The sequence below is a fragment of the Dermacentor silvarum genome, chromosome 6, assembly GCF_013339745.2.
Source record: "Dermacentor silvarum isolate Dsil-2018 chromosome 6, BIME_Dsil_1.4, whole genome shotgun sequence".
Lineage (NCBI taxonomy): Eukaryota > Metazoa > Arthropoda > Arachnida > Ixodida > Ixodidae > Dermacentor > Dermacentor silvarum.
The window spans coordinates 135691812-135718439 of NC_051159.1; the positions used below are offsets into that span (position 1 = coordinate 135691812).

Genomic DNA, 26628 nt, shown 5'->3' on the forward strand with positions numbered 1-26628 from the left:
TTACAGACGTATATATATATATATATATATATATATATATATATATATATATATATAAAGTGACGTGCGCCGTGTTTTATTAATTGCCTGTTCAAGCAGGTGGCATCGATGACACCTCGAATGTCCTGTTGGGAATTTTAATGTAGCAGATGGTATTTGCTACAGTAAAGGCATTAATCTGATGGTCTTTTTTTCCCTTTCCTACTTTCATGAACCACGTGCTTCCTGTTTTACGATATTGCAGTTATGGGATAATACTTTGATAGTGGCTTGTATCTTGATCATCTGTTTTTCTTTGTTGCTTTTCCTATCTAGGGTTTTGCGAGAGGTTGCTCTATCTGCGGCTGAACTTTCCATATTTTGCCTGTAATAAAGAAGGTGGCCGATGTGAAAAGGGCGAAAAAGGAAAACAGTTATAGGATTATAACTATATTCGTATATAACGTATATAACGTATAACGTATATAACGAATACAAGGTTGTGAGCAGTTTGGCTTCGTACAGCACATCAACAAGAAGTCGTAAGAAAAAAGAAACAGGCGTTTTTTTTTCTTTTCTTTTTCTTAAAGAATGGGAAATAATAGGTCTTCGCGACATACAGGGTAAGTTGGTGCTTCGAGACTATAGTTTTAATCATTATAGATTTAAATGAAATATTTCTGCTAAAAAATTAATGCGCGTACTGCACTCCGCTCAGAACGCATGGAGTGGGATGTATTGGGGTTACACTTTCTTCTCCTTTTGTGTGCTTTCAGAAATTGCCCTGACTTCATAATACACAAAATTGACAGAAACACGTGGGATTGCCCGATATTGTTAAGTGCTTCCTGAATAAGTAAATAAATAAATAAATAAATAAATAAATAAATAAATAAATAAATAAATAAATAAGAATTATTTAGTAATTATTTATATAATTTATTAAATAATATTAATTACTTATTTATTTATTTAAAAGAAGTGCAGGCGCGCGTAGAAAAGTAAAAATATTTAATTTCGACGTTTCGGACGGGGTCCGGCCTTCAACAAGAGTTCGATTGCAAGCGCATAGAGCTCAATTTATACAATTTCTCTGTAACGAAGGAAAAAAAAAAACATGGTACCTGGTCTATGACCACAAGCACGTGTACATCTAGTGACATCATGCATACCAACATGTACATTGACTCATGTCAAACTCAAAGGAAAAAGGAGAGAGAGAGAGAGAAATAAACGTGACTACAAACTTGCGCGTGCATACAGCGGCGTAAAAAAAAAGGGAAGATAGGTCATTTGTAAGTAACCCACACGCGAACAGGTGCATTCAGTCGTGTCCAGAAGGGAGGAATGACAGCCAATGGAATGTAGGGGAGAGGGTCACATGGTAACAAAGGGTATGCGAGGGGCAGCAGCTGCCACGAGTGTGTTTCGCTTGTTTTTTTTTTTTTTAATTGAACTTGCTGCAACTTTTGTATTGACTACGCAGATGGTCAGTGGACCCCCGCCACTTAAGTGACCCCTGAACTTTGACCTCACCCGCCGTGGTTGCTCAGTGGCTATGATGTTGGGCTGCTGAGCACGAGGTCGTGGGATCGAATCCCGGCCACGGCGGCCGCATTTTGGTGGGGCCGAAATGCGAAAGCACCCGTGTACTTAGACTTAGGTGCACGTTAAAGAACCCCAGGTGGTCCAAATTTCCGGAGTCCCCCACTACGGCGTGAGGGACTCCGGAAACTCCTAAGGATGGCCTAGTGTGTTCACATGTTTGGAGAGGGAAAGCTGTGGTATAAATTTTACATGTGATTTGCGATTATTAAAGTGTAGCCTAAAAGAGGTTTTCGTTTGTCCGATGTATTGTGCGCGACAAATGGTGCAATCGAGGAGATATACAACGTTGCAAGTGTTGCAGTTGTAATCCCCTTGGAATGAAAATGAATACGCGGTGCGCTTGGCCACATTAGCGGTATCCACTATGGGGCAAAGCCTGCGTCGAGGTTTTCCGCATGGTGCGCAGCCATTGAAATTAGCGGAGTGAACTTTGGAGGCAGTAACTGGCATCAAATACTAACAATCACCGTTATCCTCCGGAAACATCATACCATACTATTAGAGAGCGAGAAAGTGCGCCGAATTGTTCGCGAACCTCCGCGGGTGGTGTACAGACGGGCCACCAAACTCATAGACGTTGTCACGTCCTGCATATATATCACGCCCTATATATATATATATATATATATATATATATATATCATAAGAAGCGAACAAACAAATACATCAAGGACAACATAGGGGAAATAACTTGTACTTACTAATTGAAGTGAAGACATGATAAATTACTAGAAATGAAAATGAATGAAAAAACAACTTGCCGCAGGTGGGGAAAGATCCCACGTCTTCCGCCGCTTTACTCCCCGCGCTCTCTTCGCTATCACCGTCTTTCATCCCCCGCAGCGCTCGGCGTTCGCTCTTTCGTCCTTCGCTGTGCTTGTTCGTTCGGTTACGCCGACGGACGCCAAGGCACGCCGATGCTCAACGCAGGAACGAGCGCCCAAGAGCTGCTCTCTAAAATGGCGTCGATGGAATGATCAAAGCAGTATGACGACGATGACACGTCAACAATTGTGTGATCACTCTGAAATGATGATGATGGTATAACGACGACAGCGTGACGTCGACGGCATGAGGGATGAGCACGAGTGTACGTCGACAATGGCATGACGCCAACTGTATCACGAAGACTGTATGAGGACGATGGCGTGACGACCATGCTACGACAACCCGATGACGAATCTGTTATGATAACGATGGAATGATAACGATCGCGTGACTACGACGGCACGACGTGGAACGCATGAGGACAGCGGCATGGTCACGATTGAATTACGACAGCATGTGACGATAGAATGACAGAGTAATGACGTAGATGGAACGAGGAAAGCGGTGTGACGAAAATGGGGGAATGTTTCTGACGTGTTGACGGTGGTAGGACGACAGCGTGATGACGATTGCATGACGAGAGTCTTATGACGAAACAATCACCACGATATCACGACAACGATATGAGAACGAATGCATGACTACAAGGGCGCGAGGACGATTGTAACACAACGCCTTTAAGGCGACAATCGCGTAACGGTGACACCCTGACGGCGATGGCCTGACGATAATCAGATGACGAAGCTGCACTGACGGCGACAGAATAACCACCATGGCATCACAATGACGGCATGACTACAGTAAACAATACAAGCCACTATGCCTTTTTGCTTGAATTTCTGTGCTTGTAATCCTACCTCCCATGAGTCCTACCAATTTGCCTACTGAAAACACAGGCAGCCATACAAGGAGTCCTTAGTTTTGTAGTACATTTGAATGTATACATCACCTATAAACGCTTTTAAAACGAAAGATAAGCAGTAATGTCAATTAGTTGCCCCTTATCTTCAAGCTACGTAAAACGGAGCCATATCGCAGTGGTTTAGTGATAATCTTGCCATCAGGTTCTGAATAAGTTGACAATTTCATTGCGCGCATTGTGCCACTAAGACGACGAATAACACCACTGGAGTACGTTTCTAATTCATCAAGAGAACATGACAGCAGAGGATGTAGCGTACACATGCTAAACCACAAGAGAATTTTACTTTTTTTAATCTGTTTTAATCTGTTTGGAGTGAAAACTGCGTGTTCGAGTTTCTTGGGCTGAAAACTGCGTTTTCACCCCAAGAAACTCGAGGAGATGATTACTTTGATAGTTTGCACAAATATCGCACATTCTGGATATAACTGTGGAATTCCCACAGAAAAAAAAAAAGGAAGAAGGAGGCTTTTCAGGCTGGTCGGTAAAAAGAACTGACCATGGAGGGCCCGTTATATTTCTAAGCCTCCTTCCAGTTTGAAGGGGGCAAAACCTTTCTCTTTGCATCGTTCAACTGCTCTTTCCTTGTAGTCAAATGGCACTAGAATGTAGAGTGTAATATTAAATCAGATTTAATGCATTCGTGGCGTGCTGATGCACGCTTACAATTTTCACTTAAAAAGCCAATATAGCTTAGGATGGAGCTGTTAGCTCAGCACCGGCATATTTCTACATGCTATTATAGTTTTTCATGCGTCGATGTGTGAATATGGCCGGAAATTTGTGTACCGAAAAGACGCGAGTAGATCATCACACAAATAAAAATAGTTCCCGTGCCGATATTGACGGCGAGAAAAATCAATAAGCGCATGGCTCGGATTTCAGCGCATACGATAAGATGGCGCCACGTGTCCCACTTGTGCGTTTAAGCGCCGCGTTCTTTTCGAGCAGCGTCACCTTTTATACACCCGCCCGCGTAGTCACTGCCTACTCTGTCTTTGTTTAACATTATAAAGCAGTTCCTCCAAGCCCTGTTGTTATTTGTGAACATCATTGATAGAGGACAAGGCTGTGTGGACACTGTGTACTTCTAAAATAAAAAAAAAGAAAAGAAGACATGATTAGAAAAAGAAAGCACGGGTTCCAGTCATAACTGCCAAAAATTGTGGTGGTGAATTAATAACCTCGTAAAGCTTTGTACCGCATGGTATGTTGCTAACAATTCAAACTTACAGAAAACCCTTTACTGGAAGGACCTGGAGTACACTGGAATATGCTGGTTTTCGCAGTAGGGAACTAAAGAAGTGCTCACTTTGAGTCGGCAAGAATGACAACATTCTGGGCAATATACCTCTTCAGTTTCCTAAGTGATGATGATAGTGATTGATTGAAACGGTGTGGTGACAAATGGCGACCTAGCCTACTTGAATTAATCAGATATGCTATACATGTTTTTTTTATTCTAGCATTTTCTATACACCTTTTTCTCTTCCTGAAAACTTCTATATCTCCCTTTGTTATTTTCGCTAGGGCTACCGAAGGGAGATATAGAAGTTTTCAGGAAGATAAAAAGGTTACAGAAAATGCTAGAATAAAAAAAAAACATGTATAGCATATCTGATTAACTCAAGTAGGCTAGGTCGCCATTTTTCACCACACCGTTTCAATCAATCACTATCATCATCACTTAGAAAACTGAACAGGTATTTTGCCCAGAATGTTGTCATTATTGCCGACTCAAAGTGAGCACTTCTTTAGTTCCCTACTGCGAAAACCAGCATATTCCAGTGTACTTAAAGAGCCTGCGAGAAGACGATACCCTAAGGCTCGTACAGGCCCTAAAGGTTCTTAAAGGTTTTTAAATGTTTTTCTCGCCGTCAATATCGGCACGGGAACTATTTTTATTTGTGTGATGATCTACTCGCGTCTTTTCGGTACACAAATTTCCGGCCATATTCACACATCGACGCATGAAACCTGCGAGAAGACGATACCCTAAGGCTCGTACAGGCCTTAGTGGTTAGTCGAATCACGTATGGCTTACCGTACCAAATCCTGAACAGGGACGAGGAAAGGCAGGCCAACACAATAATCCGAACCGCCTTCAAAGCTGCTCTGGGCCTGCCTAAATGTACTTCCACGGAGCGCATGTTAGCTTTGGGAGTGCACAATACTTTCGACGAAATGAGGCAGGCCACTCTGATGCGACAGAGGGAACGCCTCAGCTTCACAAAAACTGGTAGATCAATATTGGCTAGACTCAATATCCCAGCATACCCCATGTATCCCACCGAACAGGCTGTACCTCTCCATCCTTCGGTGAGATCCAAAATTACAGTAGCCCCAATTCCGAAGAATATGCATCCCGAGTACAACAAAGAAAGGCGCAAAGCACGCGCACAACACCTTCAATCAACGCACCATAGGTACAACACGTACTACACGGACGCAGCGGTGTATGTAGAGGCGAGCGGCCAGCACTATCAAAGGAGGTACGCACTGGCAGTCGTGAACGTGATCTGCCAGCAGCAAATAACCGCATCGGCCACGGCGGGATCCCCCACCTCGGCCGAAATATTAGCAGTGGCGATCGCACTCGCTCATGCGGAGCGTTCGCAAAGGGACTCGGTCGTTGCTACGGACTCGCAGGAGACGTGTCGCATGTTTCTTAAGGGGCACGTGACTGCGGCTAGCCTCGCGATAATCCCCAAATCCTTCAACCACCGTCATCGCCTACTCTGGTGCCCGGGCCACGCGGGGGTACAGGGGAACGAAAAGGCTAACGCGCTAGCTCGAGGGTTTACTAACCGAGCGACGGCGTCCTCTTCTAACCCCAACAACTAGCACTATCCCTCACAAAATCCTACCAATTTAAATGCCAAAGACATGCTTGCTCATCAGCGCGGAGTCCGCAGAAAATACCCGCCGCCTCACCCACAACTTAGCGGGGAAGAGGCCACCGATTGGCGTAAAATACAGACTGGGGTATTCCCCCATTTAAAATTCCTAAATGCCATGTATCCCAATCGTTATAGGGCCAACTGTCCTTGGTGCGGTGGCATACCTACCCTAATTCACGTAACTTGGGAGTGCGCTAAGCACCGTCATAGACCAAATACCAGTGACACAATGGAGCAGTGGGAGGCACAGCTCGCCCGCTCCGATGTGGCAAGACAAAAGTCTTTAATTAGCCAGGTCAGGCAGGCGGCAGAGGCCAGTGGGGCCCTGGACTGAGAGGCTCCGACCACCCCTCCTTAATATCTTTTCCATTACAATTAAGTTTTTATTAAAGTTTCTATATCTCCCTTGTAGCGCTACCTATGTCTGATAACTGATGCGCTCAGATCAATCTCTTCTCTGCTATTTCTCCACCAATACGCTAAGCGTCTCTTGCTTATCTTGAGTGCTGGCAGATTGATGCTTTTATCCACTTTAAATCCAAGCACTTCTGGAAGGCGTACGTTACCAATGAGTCTCACTGGGTGAATACCTTCCCATTCCATTAGGATGCGCTGTGTGGTGTCCGGAAATTTGGTGCAGCAGACACATGTCACATCTTGTTACGAATATTTGTTCGGGCGTCGTTTTTTTTTTAGGCAACCAGCTTGAGCTTCAAATATTAAGACACTTCCCTTTGTGTTATTGTACAAATTTTGCCTTCTAATTTATTTCAGTGCAGTAGTTATAGCGGCTCCTACTGTGGCCATCAATGGAACCAAGCTGTCTAGCCATACCGCCCAGCTAAAGCCGTGGGTAGAAATCTAAAATGCAGCAGCATAACTATCTGCATCGTTGTTCCCTGGCACGGGTAGTGAGCAATGGGGCAGTTCCTTATTGATATTGTGGTAGTGGGTATAATGGGCTTTTGTTCACACGCCAAGACAGCAGCTAGCGCACACAATGTGTGTATAGAGGCGAATAAAATGTCGATTGGAAATAATCTCGGCTTATCTAAGTGCTGCTGGACCTTCTGTTCTTGCATGCCGTCGGTATCCGGCAACATTGAAGAATGAGGACTGCGAATTGGCGCAGAATCGTGCAAATATCTCGATCTAGGCAAGGTATAGGAAGCGCGCTGCGTCATGTGCAAGACTACGCATTTCTTTTCCTTGGCGAGTCCATTCTGCTAAAGGGCGGGGCCTGCACCATACTTACTGATTATTCAGGGACAATGTCAGGCCACCGACACAGAAGCACGTGACATGTGGCGTTGAAGGTTCACTGTGGTCTCTCATTTCGTGAAACGAACTAGCCTACTACATTTTCTTTTGTAATCAAAGCTTTACTTGGCCACTGCACCGGGTTCGCGTTCTTTCGTACTGAGTAGGAAGCAGCAAACCGGATCGTACAGCAAAGAATTTACCTACAAAATAGTGTCAGTAAGCGCACCTGTGTTCTGCATAAAATCTGTACAATTAGTGGCGACTCACAGTAAGCTCTACAATTTCGATGCCCTAATGAGACAGTACATGATATTCGGCAGCTTCGTTGCTTTTCTCAAATTTCTTAATTTCTGGCATTCGCCATTTGTGGCAGCTGGGAATGCGCCACTGCATGCTCTCTGGCTGAAATAGCACGGAATTTTGACCAACAGTGCCAGTGATTACACCTCTGTTCAGCGTAATAAAAAATTAATCACGACATAAAACGTCTACATATACAACGTCGGCTCATAAGTTTACTAAAGCCCACCAACACATTTATGAGATTTCGCATGATATTCAACGGCATTTTTGTTTTCATTTCAAATGTTTGTTTTTTTATACTTGGGCTACTCAAATATGGACCTTTGACTATTCCTATTCCTCTCCCATTCTCTACTATGGCTATTGTAGTGTGACACAAGAGGTACGAAATTCTGAAATGTAATTTCGTACATGTCTTTCATCTTTGTGCACGCACCTCTTTTCTCTACTCTTCCCTCGACAAATATAAAACATCACCTTATTCCTAGTTTCATCTCTATGTCGACGTCCGACACTGCATCCGCCAGATGTGGTGTTTGCATTTCAGCATAGCTTGGCAACAGCGTAACGCATAAATGGGATGAAGCGTAACATTGAATGTAGATATAGTTTTGGATTAAACTCAACAAGAGAAGTAAACAAAGGTTTGACAAAATAGAATGACGCACTTAGCTGAAGCTTCAATTTACCTTGAGTCCAATATATGCGTTGAAACTGCCTAATTTTGTTTAGCCTTATCTACATTCTACGAGCATTAACAAAATTTTGCCAGCGCACTTCTTTCGCAATATTCAACAGGAAGAAACACGAACCTCGAGACCAGCCTGCCACATAGATGTCACTGCAGCATGAAGCCTCTAGCGCACCAATGAATTTGAAGTAAGATCGGACGTGTGATTCCACAGCATTTTTTTTTTTGCGCATTTGCCTCGCGAATCTGCTAATTTCAAAGGGAGCATGCTCAGCGCAAATCGAACGCACATGGAGCAGAGGAGTCATGCATTAGTGCACGTGCCACGTTCGTACCCTTGCAACGTACCACCTTGAGACGTGGGCTAATTTTGACAGCGCCGCGTCTCGTCCAATGCTGTGGTGTAACGCACGGGACGAAGCGGACGGCAAAAGAGCGGTGTTCGTTAGCGCTCAATCGAGGTTTGTTCGGTTATATATATCGGAGGTTGTGGGTTCGGCTAGCACCGGCGGCAAGTTATTGTTTTGTTCACTTTCATTTACATTTTTTTATATTTTCTTAATTGCCAGTTCAATCACAGCTAATTTCTCCGACGCTTTTCGTGGTTTCATGGTCGGTTGGCTTTATAGTCACGATTAACAAAAATCGAGCTCTTCCTCTCTATTCTTCGCTCTCGTCGCTCTCTCTCTCTCTTTATATATATATATATATATATATATATATATATATGGGCTGGCGGCAGCCGTCGCCTCCAAAGGAAGAAAGACTTCGCCCGCATATGCATATATATATATATATATATATATATTAAACGTACGAATTCGAGGCCGTTTCCTATTGCACAGTGCCGCTTGTTTTGACTGCGCAAACAAAGTCGCGGGGTATCGTTACCTAAAACTTCTCTTTAAAACGCCAAGTACAAATACCGAACCTATCGTCCATGCTGAAAATAATCTGTACTATTGATTTTCATTGCCAGTCATAGTTTCTTTGCCCCCTTATTTCTTTACGGTGAAAAGCACCATAAAAGAAGAGGAATTATTTATCGTAGTTTAAAGTGACATCGGAAGAACAAACTGTTTCATGCACCACTTACCTCTGTCATTGATGAATGCAGGTTGCAGCTATCTGAAAATGCTGACTGCGACACGTTGAAATGCAGCTCGCAGCCGACAGTTCTTCCACATTGACTTTTATACTCACCAAAAATATGAACAGATATAAATGTAAAGTACTTTATTTCATAATTCCCATCCAAATAATGCAGAGATAATTGATTTCGGCGAACAGTCAACGCAGCATTACCAAGTTATCCCATTGGGAAACAGGTGTGATGTTGCTTAGACAATAACTTTCTTCAGAACCTTCTAACACAGCATTCACTCGAGTGAGCAAAGGCAATGCAATATTGAATCTGTTCACTATACAAAATAACAATTTCATTGCTTCAACCAACAAACATTTATTCATGAAAGAAGCCGGCAATGTCTAAGACTATATAAACAGCGCATCGAAGCAGTAAGATGTAATTGCTGCTTTTATTAGTTCTATTTTCTTTTTCCTTACGCGAATAAATTTTTTTCCATACTTTTGCTCGCCAACATATATGCTGTTTCGTATTCGGATTATATGCTTTCAGTGAATGATATTGTTAAGCAACAAAGATAAATTCCAATGTGCCGCGTCTTATTGCATTAATCACATCTTTCTCTCCGATTGTACTTATGTAGTAAAAACGTGAATGACAGAAATTAATCATTAGTGGCATGGCTCGATGCAAGATACAACCACGAATGCGAATGACTATATAACTTTCTCATAACTTGACACTATTCAGATATGGTAGGTAATGGAACATTTACGCATGATGCATGAGCAAAATCACTAACGAATGATATATTTTCAGAGGCACATTTGTCAGTAGCGCAGCTTTGTGAGTTGCCTTAGCAGAATAGATCTCTTGCGTCATATTTCTAAATATAACAGTGAATTCACACGGACTACAATGAAACAATTATCAGATAAAACTATTTACACAAGTTGTATATGTACACCAGTCGCTTTTTACATGCTCTTGAGTTCATCAGAAACGTGCAAACCTCTCCTTTTATGCAGAAGAAAGACAAAAAAATAACAATCAACGAAAACCTTGTATCAATGAACAACTATACACATTTTACAAAAAAAAAACAATTCTGACGGTAAAATAAGAATCTGCTTTCGATTCGAAACGAAAAAGAAGAACGAAATATTCAATGGAATTATTGGGTTAAGCGTGCTTCCTTGGCCTTCCAAGATTATTCTCTTTCAGGTCGCAGTATTTCTGCAATTTTATTACATGGTATTGTCATATCAGAAGCACGCTCCTAAATGATAAGATTTCAAGATTTTCGATACCATGCTGAACACGAAATACATTCCGGCTGCATTATGGACTTCGGCTAAAGATTTTAATTTCCTACCAACTTGTAACAATATTAACTTGTCGCCATGGGCAATATTCAAAACTAAAGTAATACTTTTTCGCTAACATTAACCTTCGTTTTATATTTCAGTGAGCCAGTGTATGCTTCTTGCTTTTCCTTCGCAAACTATTAGCACTAAAGATGAGGTTTGACAGAAGAGCTTTAAATAAAATGAAAGAAATCAAATTATTTATTTTTAGTCGAGGTTGTCTTTTTAATAAAGATTGCATCAAAATAACGTGATAAAAAACAAAACAAAGTGCTAAGCTTTAGTGGTTGCAAGCCTGCAACTTGTCTGTAATTGCTGCTATTGTACCCATCAGCAGTGCTAGACAAAAGCAAAATACTGAGCACTAAGAATAAAAAAAACTTTTTAAAAGCTACAGTAAATGAATGCTCAGCCCAGTTCACTTTCTGTCACGAGAAAGATAAAGGTGTGCATTGTCGTGATTTCTCCAGCGCACAAACAAATTCGAATACTTTGTCGTCCGTTTGGGAGGAACAAGTCTATAAAACATGCATATGATGGCCAAAGAAATAAATGCGCTATGTATGTGTAGCACCTTTTCATAATTTTTTTCCTTATATCTCTCAGGCCACGGGTAGCAACCACTCATTGTCATTCGTAAATTCACTTTGACCTCAGTAGAAACCCACATTTCAGTGCGCCTTCATTGCCAGATGAAAAGCTGCAGGCGGTTGCGATATGAACGTGCTATGAATATTTCTCAAGATTTTTTGCAGCAGTGTGTACGAGCGCGTCCTTGCTCGAAAGAAATGCGTATTATTCCCAATAGGCGCAGCTCAAATTTATACTTTCAATCCTTTGAAACGACTTATGTTATCATGCGAAGAGCAATGTTGATTAGCCTGGCGAAAACTACAAATCGATCTCAAAACAGTTGCGTTGCTTTGGATAAAAACGACGGTCATGGGTGACATCATAATTTCCTACGCATATAGCCTGTTGCCTGAAGAGCCAATTATTAAGGCCTGCACAATGACAATAAAAGTAGTTTTTGTGCGTTACTGCTAAAAGGGGAATAAGCTGCTTGCAATTCGCAATCTTAGGTGACTAGCATTCTGTTTGTCTTGGTGTCGAAATTCAGCCTGCTGGTGACGCTACTCTGTGCAAATTTCAGCTAGTCTAATTTGCTGGCGTTAAAGAACCCCAGGTGATCAGAATCCGGAGTCTTCAATTACGGCGTACCTCATAATCAGAACTGGTTTTGGCACGCAAAACCCCTGAAAGAAGAACACGTAACCAAAGCAACATGCTACTGACTTTTCAACTGTCTAAAAAATACAGTTTATGTAGTACGAAATATTTTAACATTGAAACTTCGCGTAATTCACTTTCCTTGGGGTGCCTCACCGGTAAAATGATGTATAATATAAATTATTGTAGCGGTGAAGATGACAAGCATTTACTAGTATTTGCTTTGAGCACAAGTCCCGAATCCAAAATCACGACTGGAAAAAATATCTACGATTGGCTTTGAACTCTATTGCCAGTCATAATTTATCTGCCTCCTTAAGTCTATCACGCGAAAAGCATAAAATAGATGAGGAATGTTATAGCGACGACGTTTTAACCGATGCATAAATGATGACTCTCTGGCCCATAATATTTACTGACAAGAGTTCATTGAAATGGTCTCATTCAACTGTCCCCCAAAGATGATGAGTAGGCTTGGATGTGAACGTGAGTGATCTCACGTGGTAGTGTAGAAGTGAAAATGTTCCGGTGCCACGAAGGAGCATGCTGTATACAACGACTCAAATGGACAGGTAAACATTACCGCAAGAAGAGTGAATGCACTGTTGTATTCAATTATTCAACTAACAGTTAATATAAGGATGTCATCATCAACAAAACTGATAAGCCCTACTCTGTGCTGGTCCATTGTGCATCAGTCTGGATAGTAATTTACCTGTGAAACATACACAAACATGATTACGTGTCGGTACGGAAATGAAGACGAGAAGTCATTAGGCGCTGCATGTATAGCTTAGACGTCTAATCAATAAAGTTAAATAGTTTACATAACCAATGTCCATGACAAACTCCACCACAACGATGAAGTGCCTGAGCATCTGTGGGCAGGGAAACCTATGTTCATTGCCTTTCAATAGTCCTTCAATGCTGTGTATAGATTACGCGCTAATATGCGGAATATTGCACGCGGCAGCACAAACGCTTCGACCAAAACGCCAACAACGTCTCAGTGCGGCAACAGGCAATCAGTCTTCAGTCTGAAAGAACTCAGAATGAGGACTGTCGGGAAAGCAATGCATCTCGAGTGGTCAGTACTTGTCATTTGCTGCTGTAGGATATATTGTTTCTTTGAGTAAACGAGTGAATGAAGTACCAGACGCCCTATAAATTATTGAATGCCTCACAGAAGAAAGCCGTCAGGTAAATGATTATGGTTGACGTTACAGTGGTGACGTTACAAGCATGATGGAGCGCCCTATCAGCACTGTTGTTATTGTAAGTACGTCGTCTGTATGCATTAGGTTCGTTTGGTCGATTCTGTTTTCACTTACGCGGATACATAATGTTTAGCGTCGTCTGTATATACAATATTCACCCGCGTGTATTATCACACCACAAACGCTAAGTGAAAAAGACTAGTTGAGTACTAAATAAAAATTGAGTGAAGTGCTCTTGGGTTGTTCTTCACTTAGAGATCAATAAGAAATATTCTCAAGAACAATGCTTGATACACAGTACAACATAAGTGAACACTGTATAAGGACTACACGCATTCACCTTTTCGAATGCAATGCTACCATATAAGTCTCAAATAGCTGAACTGTCGTGTATCAATAAAAGCAAAAATCACTTATCATGAAATCATAAAAATATATTTGGCTGCTATCAGTCAATTAATCTATAGTCTCCTCCTATCGCGAGCTGTAATGCATCAACACCGAAGAAGAGTCAGAATTCATTGCTGCTAACTGCTTCCAAAAACACACAATAGAAGTATTTACCCCTCCCTTGTTCCGTTCCTAACTTTCTTATCGGTTGGTCGCACAGTTGTGCAGCAATGAATAAACACAAACGCGCGCATCTGTCTAGTTTATTATGGTGAAAGTTGAGTTGTCCTAGGTCGATTAGTCAAACAACGGCAAAAATATTTTTGGTCATGCGTAAGTACAACCATGTTTCTGATGTGTAAATTAATTCTTATTTACAAATATGCGTATAGACAGTTTTCATCATGATATTCTTTGCGATTATGACCGCAACAGCCATGCAACGAGGATGGCTATAGTCTCAAGCGATGGTCAATGTGTCAGCACCCGTTTGAGAGTGGGACGCCCTGTAGACAGCACATCGGCTGCACACAAGATAAACAAATACCATCATGGTCGGAAAAGAATGAATACGGCCGAACAAAGAGTGTAGCCTTCTTTTCCACCAGAGCGTGCGTTGGTGATGGCAGTCCTTTTCAGTCCAGCAGTCGTCCGTTTCCCGGGGGGACGCGGCCACCCGTTTCCCGGCGTACGGCTGCACTCTGGGAGCAGCAGCAGTAGGCACTGAGACCACGGCCAGCTAGATCATGTAATAGGGCCAGTAGAGTGCGTTGAAGAGAAAAAAGCCGATTGGGAAAGCGACCCGGCTCACTTGGTCGATCTGCTTGGCACGGTGTCTGTAAGCCAAGATCACGTGGGTGGACGTTGGGATGGACGGTGACGTGGATCGAGTTTTGTCGTTGTTTCCCTGGGGAATGAAGCAGACAAAGCCCCGATGAATTGGTTAGCGACCCGTTACACCACGTATTTCTATTAGCCACGCTTTGAGCAAGACGATCGGGACTTGCTCGAAAGTTGACTTCTATGGCTGAAAGCAGTAACTGAACTACAAGAAACAAATTAGTATAAGTGTAATCAAAGCTCAGATTACACGCATTCTCTTTTGATTATGACCGGTATACTACCCAAACTCCTACTGCCGAAATGTTAGCTTTGGAGCATCCTGCATTTGACGTAGGACGTGCCAGTGGCCTGTGTGAAAATAAAATGCCAACGACACTCACTTCATTTCGTTGCATGCTGCAGCCAGGCCGTTTTTGTGTGACGTTGCTCGTTATTAAATGCCAACTCAGCATCACTCGACAATACTTTTGTACTCGCGTGGTCTTCAGTGTTGGGCGCTTCAAAATTTGCCTCAAGACTTTCCGGATAAACGCGGCTCCTGAAGAATTAGTAGAAGAAATTCTTTGAATATGAATGTTATCTTCATAACATTTATGCCTAGAACAATAATGTTTCCTGTTGTTGATCTGATGAGGGGAGCTGAGATTAAAAAGTATGTGAGACTCCAAGAGAGCATCATTTTCCATTCTTTGTGCGAATATTGAGAATACCGTAGAAGAGCCTTGTGGAGGGTGAGCATTGTGTTAAGAGCTCACAATCATGAAGGAGCTTTTCACAAAATGTGGTTGATCCCTCTTATATAGGAATCGGTATAGAACACGAAAGTGAAACGTGTCTTCACAGAAGTAGTGTAATGTTTATTGCACATTGATATATAATGTCTATTGGTGTTTTGTGGCTAAAGCGCCCTTAGGCGTTGATGCACCCACGCTGACGCCTGGTGGCACGTCTCCTCCATCACGACTACCAACGTCGATGACCATGAGCAACCGTCGTGCATATGGAAGCTGCACTACGCTGCACACGCTAGCACAACGCGAAAGACGAAGCACGTAACTGACACACTAATACAACGCGCAAGACAAAGCACGTAACTGAATCGTCACCGAGTCAAATCAGCGCGTACAGCGCGTCGTAATTGCAGCCTCCGCGATCAACTTCAGAAACATTTTCAGAGCTAATTGCGGAGGCGACGCTCCGCTGTGCTGAGTACGGTGAACGCCACCTAAGTGGCGTTGGTAGTGCTTCTTGATGCCAGCGTCCCTTCGAATGCTGGCATCGAGGCGTCGTAGTGCTGAGACCACCGAAGCGTTCACTGTCGGTGCGCGTTAGTGTCATAATGCAGTACTTCTCTTTTCTGCTCGCAGGCGGCGGCACCGCCCCGAGCAAGAGCGCGGGTACACGGAGGAGTGTTAGATATATAAGGCGCGTCTGTGTAGCTCTCAGCAAATGCGTTTGTGGCGCAATGGGTTAAACGCTCGGCGATCTATCGTCGCGGACCGAGAGGTCGTGGGTTCGATTTCCAAATTTTGCATGTTTGTGGAACTTTTTCTTCTGGTTTCTTTCTTTGTATTATGTTCTATGACGTATTTCCGTGACGGAAATACGTCAGTGAAGTCTTGGTGGACCCCGGCATAAAACACTTTCGTGTTAAAAAAAAATGCTATATCATTCCAATAAAGAGTCACCCATGCTAAGAAGACTTCAGCTTCGAGTTTTAGGAAGCATTTGTCAATGTTTCATTGATGGGGTTAAACGTCCCAAAGTCACAAGGGATTAAAAAAGCAAAGGGCCCGCATTTATTTTGACCCCTTATTTTAGTTAACGTGTAGTTATTGTTCGGCACGCAGGCATTCTCGAATTTCGACTCCCTACGAATGCTGCGATCCCTGCTGAGAATCAGCGGTCAAATTCACAAAGGTGTTTGTTCAACAGTGCTCTTTCATCATTGGTTAGCCGGCTTCGCTAATGATATGACTTGCATCTGGATTGGCTGAAATTTCGTCTTACAAACAATTCAATCGTAAGAGCTTTTTGTGAATACGGGCACAGAACCATGTCATCCCGTGCTCAGTAAAAAGCACTATACCCACTGAGCGGGTGGGATACTGACTTTTTGGCTGTTCCTTTCAGATTTCTGAAAGGAACAGCCACAAGGCGTTATCAGTACTAGTTTTGTTAACACATTTTTCTAACAAAATGTGATCGTTAACTGCTAATGCTGCTCAGGAACATCGCTGATTAGAACACTGCAGTGAAGTTCAATTTTCTTTCGAGAACCAAAAACACTTATAGCTGAAGCTACAACCAAACACATTTTACCGCGATAATGCATTTCTTTGACAACGAGCTCCATGCGGCCTTGAATGATTCTTATTCCTCATTGGGAAAAAAAAACACATCTGAGGCTATTACGTGAGATCATGGTATGCAGTGAAAGAATACCGGCAGCAGCTCGTGACAAGGTAAAATAAGTATTTTTAGGCAATACTCCTTGGATAAGGAGACCTCCGGCATGCTAGGTTTTTATCACATCATTTTAGCACATTGCATCTATCAAGATCCACCACCAGTCACAATGAGCTGAGCATCGTTTAAACACTGTCAGTGTAAATCTGTCTGTGTGTCCCGGCATTCCGTAAAAATAACTCTTTGTCTGTCAATTTCGGGCAAGGTTATTTCACAGGACTTGATCCAATGCTGTCGCATTGAAGAGCTACTGACTTTGTCTCAAGTTATTAAGCTCATAAGCATTGGTTGTAGGTAGGTGCATCAACTCATTTTATGAGAGCGTTTAACACTGATCCAACACTGGTGTAAAAATGTCAGCAGAAATGCAAGGATGTGAGTAGAAGCTGTGAAAAGTTAGAGTCCAAATTCCTTGGCATACTGAATAAAGTATAACAATTAGCCTTGGCAGTGAGGTGGTCGTCAAGATTATCAAAAAAACGTCCCCATCTAGCCTGTCACATTCTGCGCAACATTTCTCACACGTAACGCAAGCAGGCGTTTAACTATTTACAATACCACCTATTTCGCGTTGAAACCTCGCTCCTGCCTCTATACCAGCAGCTTCCGGTTTCCTTACCACGACAAGAACGAGATCTTGGGAAGCCTCGACGTCCCCCATAGAAGCGGGCACGATGAGCTTTCTGCGAGCGAGGTAGGAGACGAAAGTGAACTCGAGCACCGCGGCGAACACGAACATGGTGCACGTGCCCATCCATACGTCAAGCGCCTTCACGTACGACACCGGCGCTAGGTTGGCCTGATGGTCAGAACTCTCAGATGAAATGGTGAGCAGCGTGGTGACACCCAGCGTGATGCGCGCCGGTATGGCGTCCACGTCGAGCCAGAAGGACACCCATGACACGACCACGATGAGCGTGGACGGCAGGTAAGACTGCACCAGGTGGTGACCGATGGAGCGCTTCAAGTCGAGCTCCGCGCGCAGGCAGCTGTACTCGCCTGCCAGTAAGAACAGAGCAAATTGAGGACTAGCAAGAACTGAGCGGCAAGCTAGTTGGCTTCACAGAAAAGCAGCGACGAAGACGGGACAAGATAGATAGATAGATAGATAGATAGATAGATAGATAGATTAGATAGATAGATAGATAGATAGATAGATAGATAGATAGATAGATAGATAGATAGATAGATAGATAGATAGATAGATAGATAGATAGATAGATAGATAGATAGATAGATAGATAGATAGATAGATAGATAGATAGATAGATAGATAGATAGATAGATAGATAGATAGATAGATAGATTCTGTGTGCTCCTTCCTGTCTTGCCCCGCCTTCTAGTGCTGCTTTTCTGGGAAGTGAGGACGACGCATGAGAACACTTTAATTTATGTTCTGATATGAAATCTAGGAAACTGCTACGGTCACCACACACGGAAAAACACACAACGCGGCATCTTCGAATTGTGAAATTTTAACTTTACGCGTTAACAGTGCTAACTAGGAGCTGTTAGAGCAGTGAGCCTGCAGATACCACGTTTGTAATGGTTAATAATCGGCACCCAGAGTAACTCGTTGTTTGAGTAGAATAAATACCACCAGACGGCTACAGCCACCAGACTTATTTAGCTGCTGCTCTAGTCACAGCTGAAGCGGCCACAGAGTGAACAAAACCTGCATATATCGAAACATATGAATAATAGGTTAAACATAAGATCAGTTTATTAACACTCGCATTCACTGCATCGTCATTGTATGTTTATGCGTGCCTCCCTTCAGCCGCACTACCACTCTGCAATGGTTTGAGATTGTCTATTTGACCATAGTTAGACGCCAGATATTAGACTTTTTTAATTAAAATACCTCTAATTGCTTTTTATAAGGTGCATCTTTTGTTCATAAATATAGCATTGCATTGCGGTTTACGTTAAAAACGTAAAGCGTGTATTATTCTTTAAAAAGTTAATGCTTTCAAATGGCACAGACAAATCCATCTTGGCTCTGGGGCACATTCTAGCCATGATAGCTCGACAAACGTTTATATTGCATGCTTAAGCACGCAACTTAGGCCTGAACAAACAAGGCAGCAAAGAGAAGAAAACTAATAAATATTTTGAGTTAAAGTAAAGGAAAGTATAAATAAACGCACGAAACTGCCTTAGACGTAGAGAACCAGGAAGAATGATGTAACCAGTAATCAAAAAATACCGAATGCTAGCTCACGCTAAGCAGAGCATTTGATATTTTATGTTATTTATGTTATTATGAGGGCCGCTGAAGCAAAGCGAGGATTTATCTTACTGTGTACACACAAATACACACTAGTGCTATGTGTTAGGCATGCTTTGAGGAGGCACTTGTCGGATCACGCCAGTGTTCGCTGATGTCGTTTCGCACCGGAAGTGACGTGTTAAACAAGAAAGCAGCAGAGCCTGTGAACGCAATTTTGGGTCAGCTGATCGTAGTGTAGTTTCTCAGAAAGAAAGGCCCAAAACCAACTGAAATTCACGCAAGGCTTCAAGATGAACATGGCGACGAGACGTCAAATTGCAAGCAGCAGCGCAATACCTGATTATAGCAAACGGTTTCGAGACGGCCTGATGTAAGTGGGAAACGATGCAAGTTGAGGCAGCTCGTCGGTAGTGAAACAATTGGTTTTTATTGAATGTGGCCTATTTAATGTTAATTTTCTCATCAGTATAGACTCTATCAACAAGAAGTACTACCTTGAGGCTCTCCAACGTGCCCCCAGGGCACTAAGCAAGAATCGGTTTAGCTCAACATGCGTTATTTTCACACAGGTCAATGCACGCCAAAATAACGTGCACTGCACTATGGGTTCCTTGCAGTACCTCGGTTGGAAGGTACTGCTGCATCCGCTATCATGCCTGTAATCGTTCAGAGGCATTACATTTTGTTTGGACCACTGAAAAAGTTTCGGAGATGGCAACACTTCTGCACTGATGATGCGGTTTTCCATTAATGGCTTTGACGCAAAAAAAAAGGAAAAAAACTTTTATGATGCTGCCACTTATTCGCGGCTAAATAGCTTGTACAAATGCGTTAGCTTCCGGAGGAATTACCTGGAGAAGTGACACCACTCCCACGCGTGTAAACATCACTGGCAATTTTAAAAAATAAGAAGCCCGGGTTTACCATCAGCACCGTGTAAATGAGCAAACATGACTAGTATTGAGTTCTTCTGGGTCACATTTCGCAAAGCGACTACACGCTCTTTTCGAGACAAAGATTCTCGAGACAAAGACAAGTCAAATTATTGACTTGTCGAAATTTATACAGATGTTCGTGTCGTTTGGTTTTAATGGGAAAGCATTATATGCCCCATTACGCGAAAATCCGTCGTTGTCGGCGTGACCGCAATATAGTACGAAAAATGGCCGACGGCGCAAAGAATAAAAACACGTCAAAAGATGCTCGGATTGAAGTGAAATTTATCAGGCAGGTCCCTGTAAACAGATTAAATTAATGACATTGAAAAGCAAATTTGGTACATCTTGGTCTGGGTGGGAATCAAGCCCGGGCCTCCGTTGTGCGAGAGAAGCACGCCTCCCCAATGCCACGGCGACTCCATGGTTCTGGCTCACAAAACGTGTGCCTAGTGTGTGCGTCATTGCGCACGTCACGTCGCAGCCCTATGGCTTACTAAAGGTGTGGCCTAGAGTATGCGTCATTGGGCACGGTACGGTGCAGCCAATGGGGAAGAAGTGGCGCCACGTCATGACTGTATAAAGTGAGCGCGTTCATGACGTTCCCAGGGATACAAACAGTATAATGCTTTCGTATTCCGACGCGTAAACAGTCTTAAGTGCCTGTGCGGAATTTTTATTCGCATGGCAATATCTGAGCATACCTACTCTAAGAGACTGTTCCTTATGTGGCGAACATGTCTTGTTAGTCTCATTAAAACGTTAATTTTCTCATTAAATTTTCTTTTTTCGCAGTCGAATAAAATATATCCGTACTGTTCATTGACGACCAGGTAGCCAGCGTCTTCCTTTTCTTTTTTTTTTTGTGCCCGTATTGCCTCAGTTGGAGCGCTGTGTTAGTTACATATATTTCCGTGTGCACCAGATGCGCAGATAATGCACGTGCTATAACGTTGACACACCGAAGGCTGCCACGTGTTCCGCTCAGTTACCTTTTTTCGCGAACATGACCTGCACAGCTCTTCCCCAGCGAGCCATAATACTGAGTCATCGAAAAAAGCAGCCCTTGAAACAACATAATTCCGTAATCGAGAAAAAGCTCACAAAGCCCTTTTATAGGCATCGAACAAAGCAGCCCTTGAAAACATAATTTTATTCAAGCCGTGCAAATAAAAATATGCGCTTTGCCGAATTGGGCGATGCTCTTCGGGTGCTTTTAGTTATAGGGGCAATAATCAGAAGACCAAGAATTTTTGGCATTAGGTGGAGAAGCTGCCTCGGAATACGAGGCTAAATAAGTGACGGAAAACAGGGTGGGTTCGCGTAGCAATGCGTGGTGTGTTGTCCTGAATGTGGATTGAAATGTTTAGTTCAGAAATATGCAGAACTAGCCCATACACATGTGCACAGATCTTTCTCAAAGAAGAGCAGAAAAATCTGCCTGTACTACCGCCTTAAAAAGAAACCAGAAAAAGTCGAAAGGTGCGCGTGTGGGAGGTTGAGCGGGGACCTGAAACAACTACTTCAAGGCCTTTTATTTATTTATTAAACTGTGCGTGGCCCTGCATGCTTGAAGATGTTTGAGTGTTCCTGTGCTATCTTTTATGCCTTCCTTCCTGGACTATGGTGTGTAGAAGCATGCCTCTGCTCATGTTGTTGATTTTATTGTATGTTTTTGTATCATTCTTAGGATTTCATTTTGATTGCTGTGCGGCGAGTAGTAGCCGGTGCCACCTAAAGGCGCCAACCTCTCCTATATTGTTATGGTATTTAGAAAAAAGTAGAACCTCCACCAGAAAGAGCGGCAATCAACAGCAGAGAGTTTTGACGTTAACACTAATGATTAAAGTCTGAGAAGGTTGTTTGAGCTTTCAGCTTCATATTCGCAAATATGCAACAACATTTGCAGGTTTTTCAAAGGCTTGTGATGCTCGCAGGTGAGTGAGTGAGTGAACTTTATTGGGTCCACAATAGACGCGAGTAAACTCGACGTCACCTGGTTAGGCCCACTCCGGGACCATCAGGTCAAACCTGATGGCCCTCTCGCGGGCCCTCTGGACTGCCAGGATTTGAGAGGTCTGATCCTGCGCCTTAATAAGCATCATCATTTCCTCTTGGGTGAAAGGGGGACCGGCAGATGCGCAGCCCCACAGGACATGCTCGAAGTCCGCATAACCACCACACAGGGGGCAGTCCGGGCTTGGGAACCGTTTGGGGTACATTGTGTGCAGTGCTGCAGGGCTTGGGTAAGTGCTGGTTTGTAGAAGTCTGAGAGTCACTGCCTGGGCCCTGCACAGTGAGGAGTGTGGTAGAGGCAGAAGTCTTCTTGATAGGTAATTGTGTTTGCATATCTCGTTGTACGAGCAGAGAGGCTCGGGTCACCCTAGAGAGGACGCATTACCCGGCGCACGGTCAGTCAAACCTCGTGCAGCCGAGTGTTCCTCCTCGTTGGGGTTGAGCGAGGGACCTTCAATGTTTCCAAGGTGCGCAGGGAACCAGGCCAATGAGTGATCTTTGAGGTCTTTGGCGTTTTGCATGATACGTAGGGCCTGGGGAGCCACCATTCCCATCTGAAAGGCCCTGATAGCGGTCTTGGAGTCTGAATAAATTGTGTCATGTATATCGTCCGTCAATGCAAGAGCGAGGCAACCTGTTCTGCAACGCTGGAACTAGAAGTGCGGATGGTAGCACAGCTGATGATTTTCGAATCACAGTTGATGACCACTGAGGAGAAGGCTTGTTCTTGAGCGTACGAAGCAGCGTCTACGAAGCATGTTCGATCCTTGTCCAAGCGGGCACTGGCGAGCAGAGCTTTACCCCTGGCTCGTCTTCGTCCTTCGTTGTAGGTCGGATGCATATTGCGTGGCATCCGGTGTATGGAAATCTTGGATCTTATGTCCTTGGGCAGCTTCACACCGTCGGGACCAACGACCGTGGGGTTACGTTCCAGCATGCCAAGTATGGCTCGGCCCGCTGGGGTGCCGGACAGTCTGACAAACTGAGAAAACTCTTGGGCTTCAACAATTTCTTCGAACGTGTTGTAGATGCCCAAGTTGAGGAGGTCTTCTGTGTGCGTTCGGACGGGAAGGCCAAGGGCAAGCTTGGCCTTCCCGTCCGCCGCCGAATAAGCGAGGTGACATAGCACAAATGCGTGGATAATCCGGATCAGATTGTCCTCCCTGATTCCGCGGTACCTGTTGGCGATTCTTCGGATCAGTCCGAGGGCGCTTTCGGTATTGGAACAAATGCGCTTGACAGCGGCTCCATTGGCGCCGTTAGACTCGATAAACATTCCTAGGATCCTGATAGTGTCCACCCGCGGAACTGGGGAGCCGTTACCAGTGAATAACGTAATGTGGCTCTCCGTTGCTGGCTTTCAGGACCTGTGAGAACCGCCTCTGGGCCTCTTCTTGTAGAGTAAGAGCTCGGATTTGGTGGGCGAGCACCTTAGCCCAGTGGGGATGAGATACCGCTCCGTCACATCGATGGCCTCTTGCAAAGCACTCTCGATCTGACCCTCACATCCGCTGGGGCACCAGAGGGTGATGTCGTCCGCGTAGATCGTGTGGTTAATGTTAGGGATCTTGTTCAAGGCCTTCGACAGTTGATCATGGAGATGTTGAACAGCGTCGGGGAGATCACCGCTACTTGAGGTGTTCCCTTTGGCGCAAGCTGAATTTCGTGGTTCAAAAACTCGTCAATCCTGAGTCTAGTGGACCTCGAGGAAAGGAAGGAGCGCACGAAATTGTACGCCCGCTTGCCGACGTCAAGCTCTGTCAGGCTCTTGAGAATAAATGATGCTCGCAGGTAAAATAATAATGCTCCAAGGCATGTATTTTCTCTTTTTTAATACGGAAAAGAAGAAATACACTTAGTCGCCTTAGAATGGTGATGGCTACACGTTTTGACATATTAGTGGTTGCATTATTAAAAATAACATTTGAAAAATAAGGAGGAATGTTTGTAAATATTCTTATTATGCTTTCAAACACAAAACTAATTACTATATCTTTATCCCGTGCGAAGGCCGGAAATGATTCGAAATGGAACGTTAAAATGCAAGCGTTGACACGAGTTGATTAGCAGGACACTCACCTATCTGAAAAGCGCCACTGCACTTCGTGAGGCTGATTTGTTGAAGCTCGAACTGTGCCATCTTGAGACCACTGTACATGGTGACGGCCTCAGCGTTTCCCCATTGGAGCTCAACCTCCTTTGTCGTCTTAGAAACTGAAAGATTTATGAGCGCACAATATATCACACAGATAAAAGAGCGACATAAATAATGCGAATATTACAGGCGTTTGCACTTCCACTTGAATATGTAAAAATCGTGAACTTTTGAAGAACATTTGTTTTTATGTATGTACGGTATTTTTGTGTGTACAAACTTTGAAATTGGAATCCCTCTATTATTTTCTCTATTCTTTAAATGTTTCACATCCTTTGCGGCACACCTCTGAATTGAGAGAAGAAAAGCATCCAGCACTGCTTAGAAAGACCAACGCCTCCGTGAGCCCATATATATATATATATATATATATATATATATATATATATATATATATATATATATATATATATATAACACACGGACATTTACCTCAAATTTTACAATTGCTCCACTTGTGTGAGCCACAAACAGATACAGAACACCTTTCGCTACCAGATTTTTGTTTTCTTCTTGCTCCTTGTCCATCTGACAAAGCGCGTAAATCTCCTCCAAGGTTGTCTCGCCTAAAGAACTTTCGTGTCAGTCCTTCGAACGCAGTTTCCATCTGGTGGCACTTCTCCCTTAACAACTGCGCGCAGATTGTCCTATTGCACATCGCTCCTTTCAACGTTTCTTTTTATTTGTTTCGTTTTTTTTTTTTTGTTTTTTTTGCTGCCTGTGGTTGTCGGTGCTGATATGTCGTAATTTACTGCGGGCTCTGGGCACACCGGCTCCGGACACAGAAGAGTTCTCGCATACAGGAAGTAAGCTGACTGAAAGTGAAACGAACAGCAAAAAGAAAAAGAAATCAGCTCGCGAAATAGGGCATGCGGAGCATGAAAACTTGTCTGATTTGGAAGTAGGAGCGAACGGAAGTAGAGGCAAATATGCAAATGTTCATTTACAGTAGCACACCTAAAGACAGGCAAAGCTCTTGCCGCGTACAAATGGTGCGAAGTCGAAGGAAATCTCTAATGACGGCGAGTTAGGAATGTAGTTGCCAGGGCACTCGATAGCCGGGAAGATTGATTCTCGCCGTAACGGGCGCAGCTTGGCAGCGAGGCTACAGTACGGAAGTTCAACTTCATTAACTCCATGGTGTAAAAGATAAGTACCCCAAGCGTTGATGAGAAAAAAGTGAAAACTGATACAGTCCGGGCCTCACAAGAATGGCGAAACGAGACGGCCATGAAGAAGATTGACAACCTGGGGCGCGATCGGATATCTTTGTTCGTTTCGCGTTCTGTTAAGTTGCTGCGACGTCACAAAGTGGCAGTATGCAAATTTTTTTTGAGAACGGGAGGGAGAGAGCAGCCGATCGGCAAGCGATAAACCGTTCCATAGCCGCAGCCGCCGTTTGAATCCAATCCAATTCACGAGACGTGTCATGCGAAGCCGGTCTCGTAGCGAGCGGATGATCGTTCGTACTTTACATCTCCTAGCAGAGGACGCGCTCGTAATCAAAATGTTTGACGGGAGCGTGCCATAATTTGACGTCACAAAAACGACGAAACGTCCGGGAGTTTGCCGCTTACCGATTGGCTGCTCTCTCCCTCCCGTTGTCACAAATTTTGAAACTGCCACTTTGTGACGTTGCAGCAACTGAACAGAACGCAAAACGAACAAAGATCTCCGATCACGCCCCGGCTTAGTTAGGCCTCTTCCCAACCTAAAGATTACGCTGTGGATGGTTGATATTTTTTATTTGATAGAAGCCTGGTAGGGAACACATTTGTGTATTGGCCATGTGAGATATCGATGGTAATAATTGCTATGCGAATGCTAAAAAACTTTTTGCATTGACATGATAGAATTCACTTCGAGATTCTTGCTGTGCATCGAAGTTCTGTCAAAATTTAAACGACTACAAAAATGTCCGGAACCCGTGATTTCTTTTTTGCAGAATACAGACTTCGCAGTCAGAAAATTTTCAGTGATAATGACTTTCGTGCTGCGCTACGATCTGTTTTTGCGCGAGATCTGTAGACATAAGCAAAATAGAAAATTCATTTGTTGCGAGAAACACCATTTACTATGGAGCCTGCGAATGCCGCTAAAAACGATGTCCTGCATTATCTGCACACGACACTACAACAAGACCAAATATTTAACATGTTTTAATGACCTTTAAGCGATTCGACGTTTACCAG

General features: G+C 43.5%; 1 protein-coding gene across 1 annotated transcript in view; it reads right to left on the reverse strand.

The window, feature by feature from the left end:
* Nucleotides 1-10730: 10730 nt before the first annotated feature.
* LOC119456073 (glycine receptor subunit alphaZ1) overlaps nucleotides 10731-26628 on the reverse strand; it is a 152002-nt gene continuing 136104 nt past the window's right edge. Inside the window, exons 6-8 of the mRNA XM_037717673.2 lie at nucleotides 24361-24495; nucleotides 17717-18096; nucleotides 10731-14692 (exon numbers count right to left, since the gene is read on the reverse strand). Of these exons, the coding sequence (XP_037573601.1) occupies nucleotides 14525-14692; nucleotides 17717-18096; nucleotides 24361-24495 (683 nt within the window). The 3' untranslated portion in view covers nucleotides 10731-14524. The remainder of the gene's footprint in view (nucleotides 14693-17716; nucleotides 18097-24360; nucleotides 24496-26628) is intronic.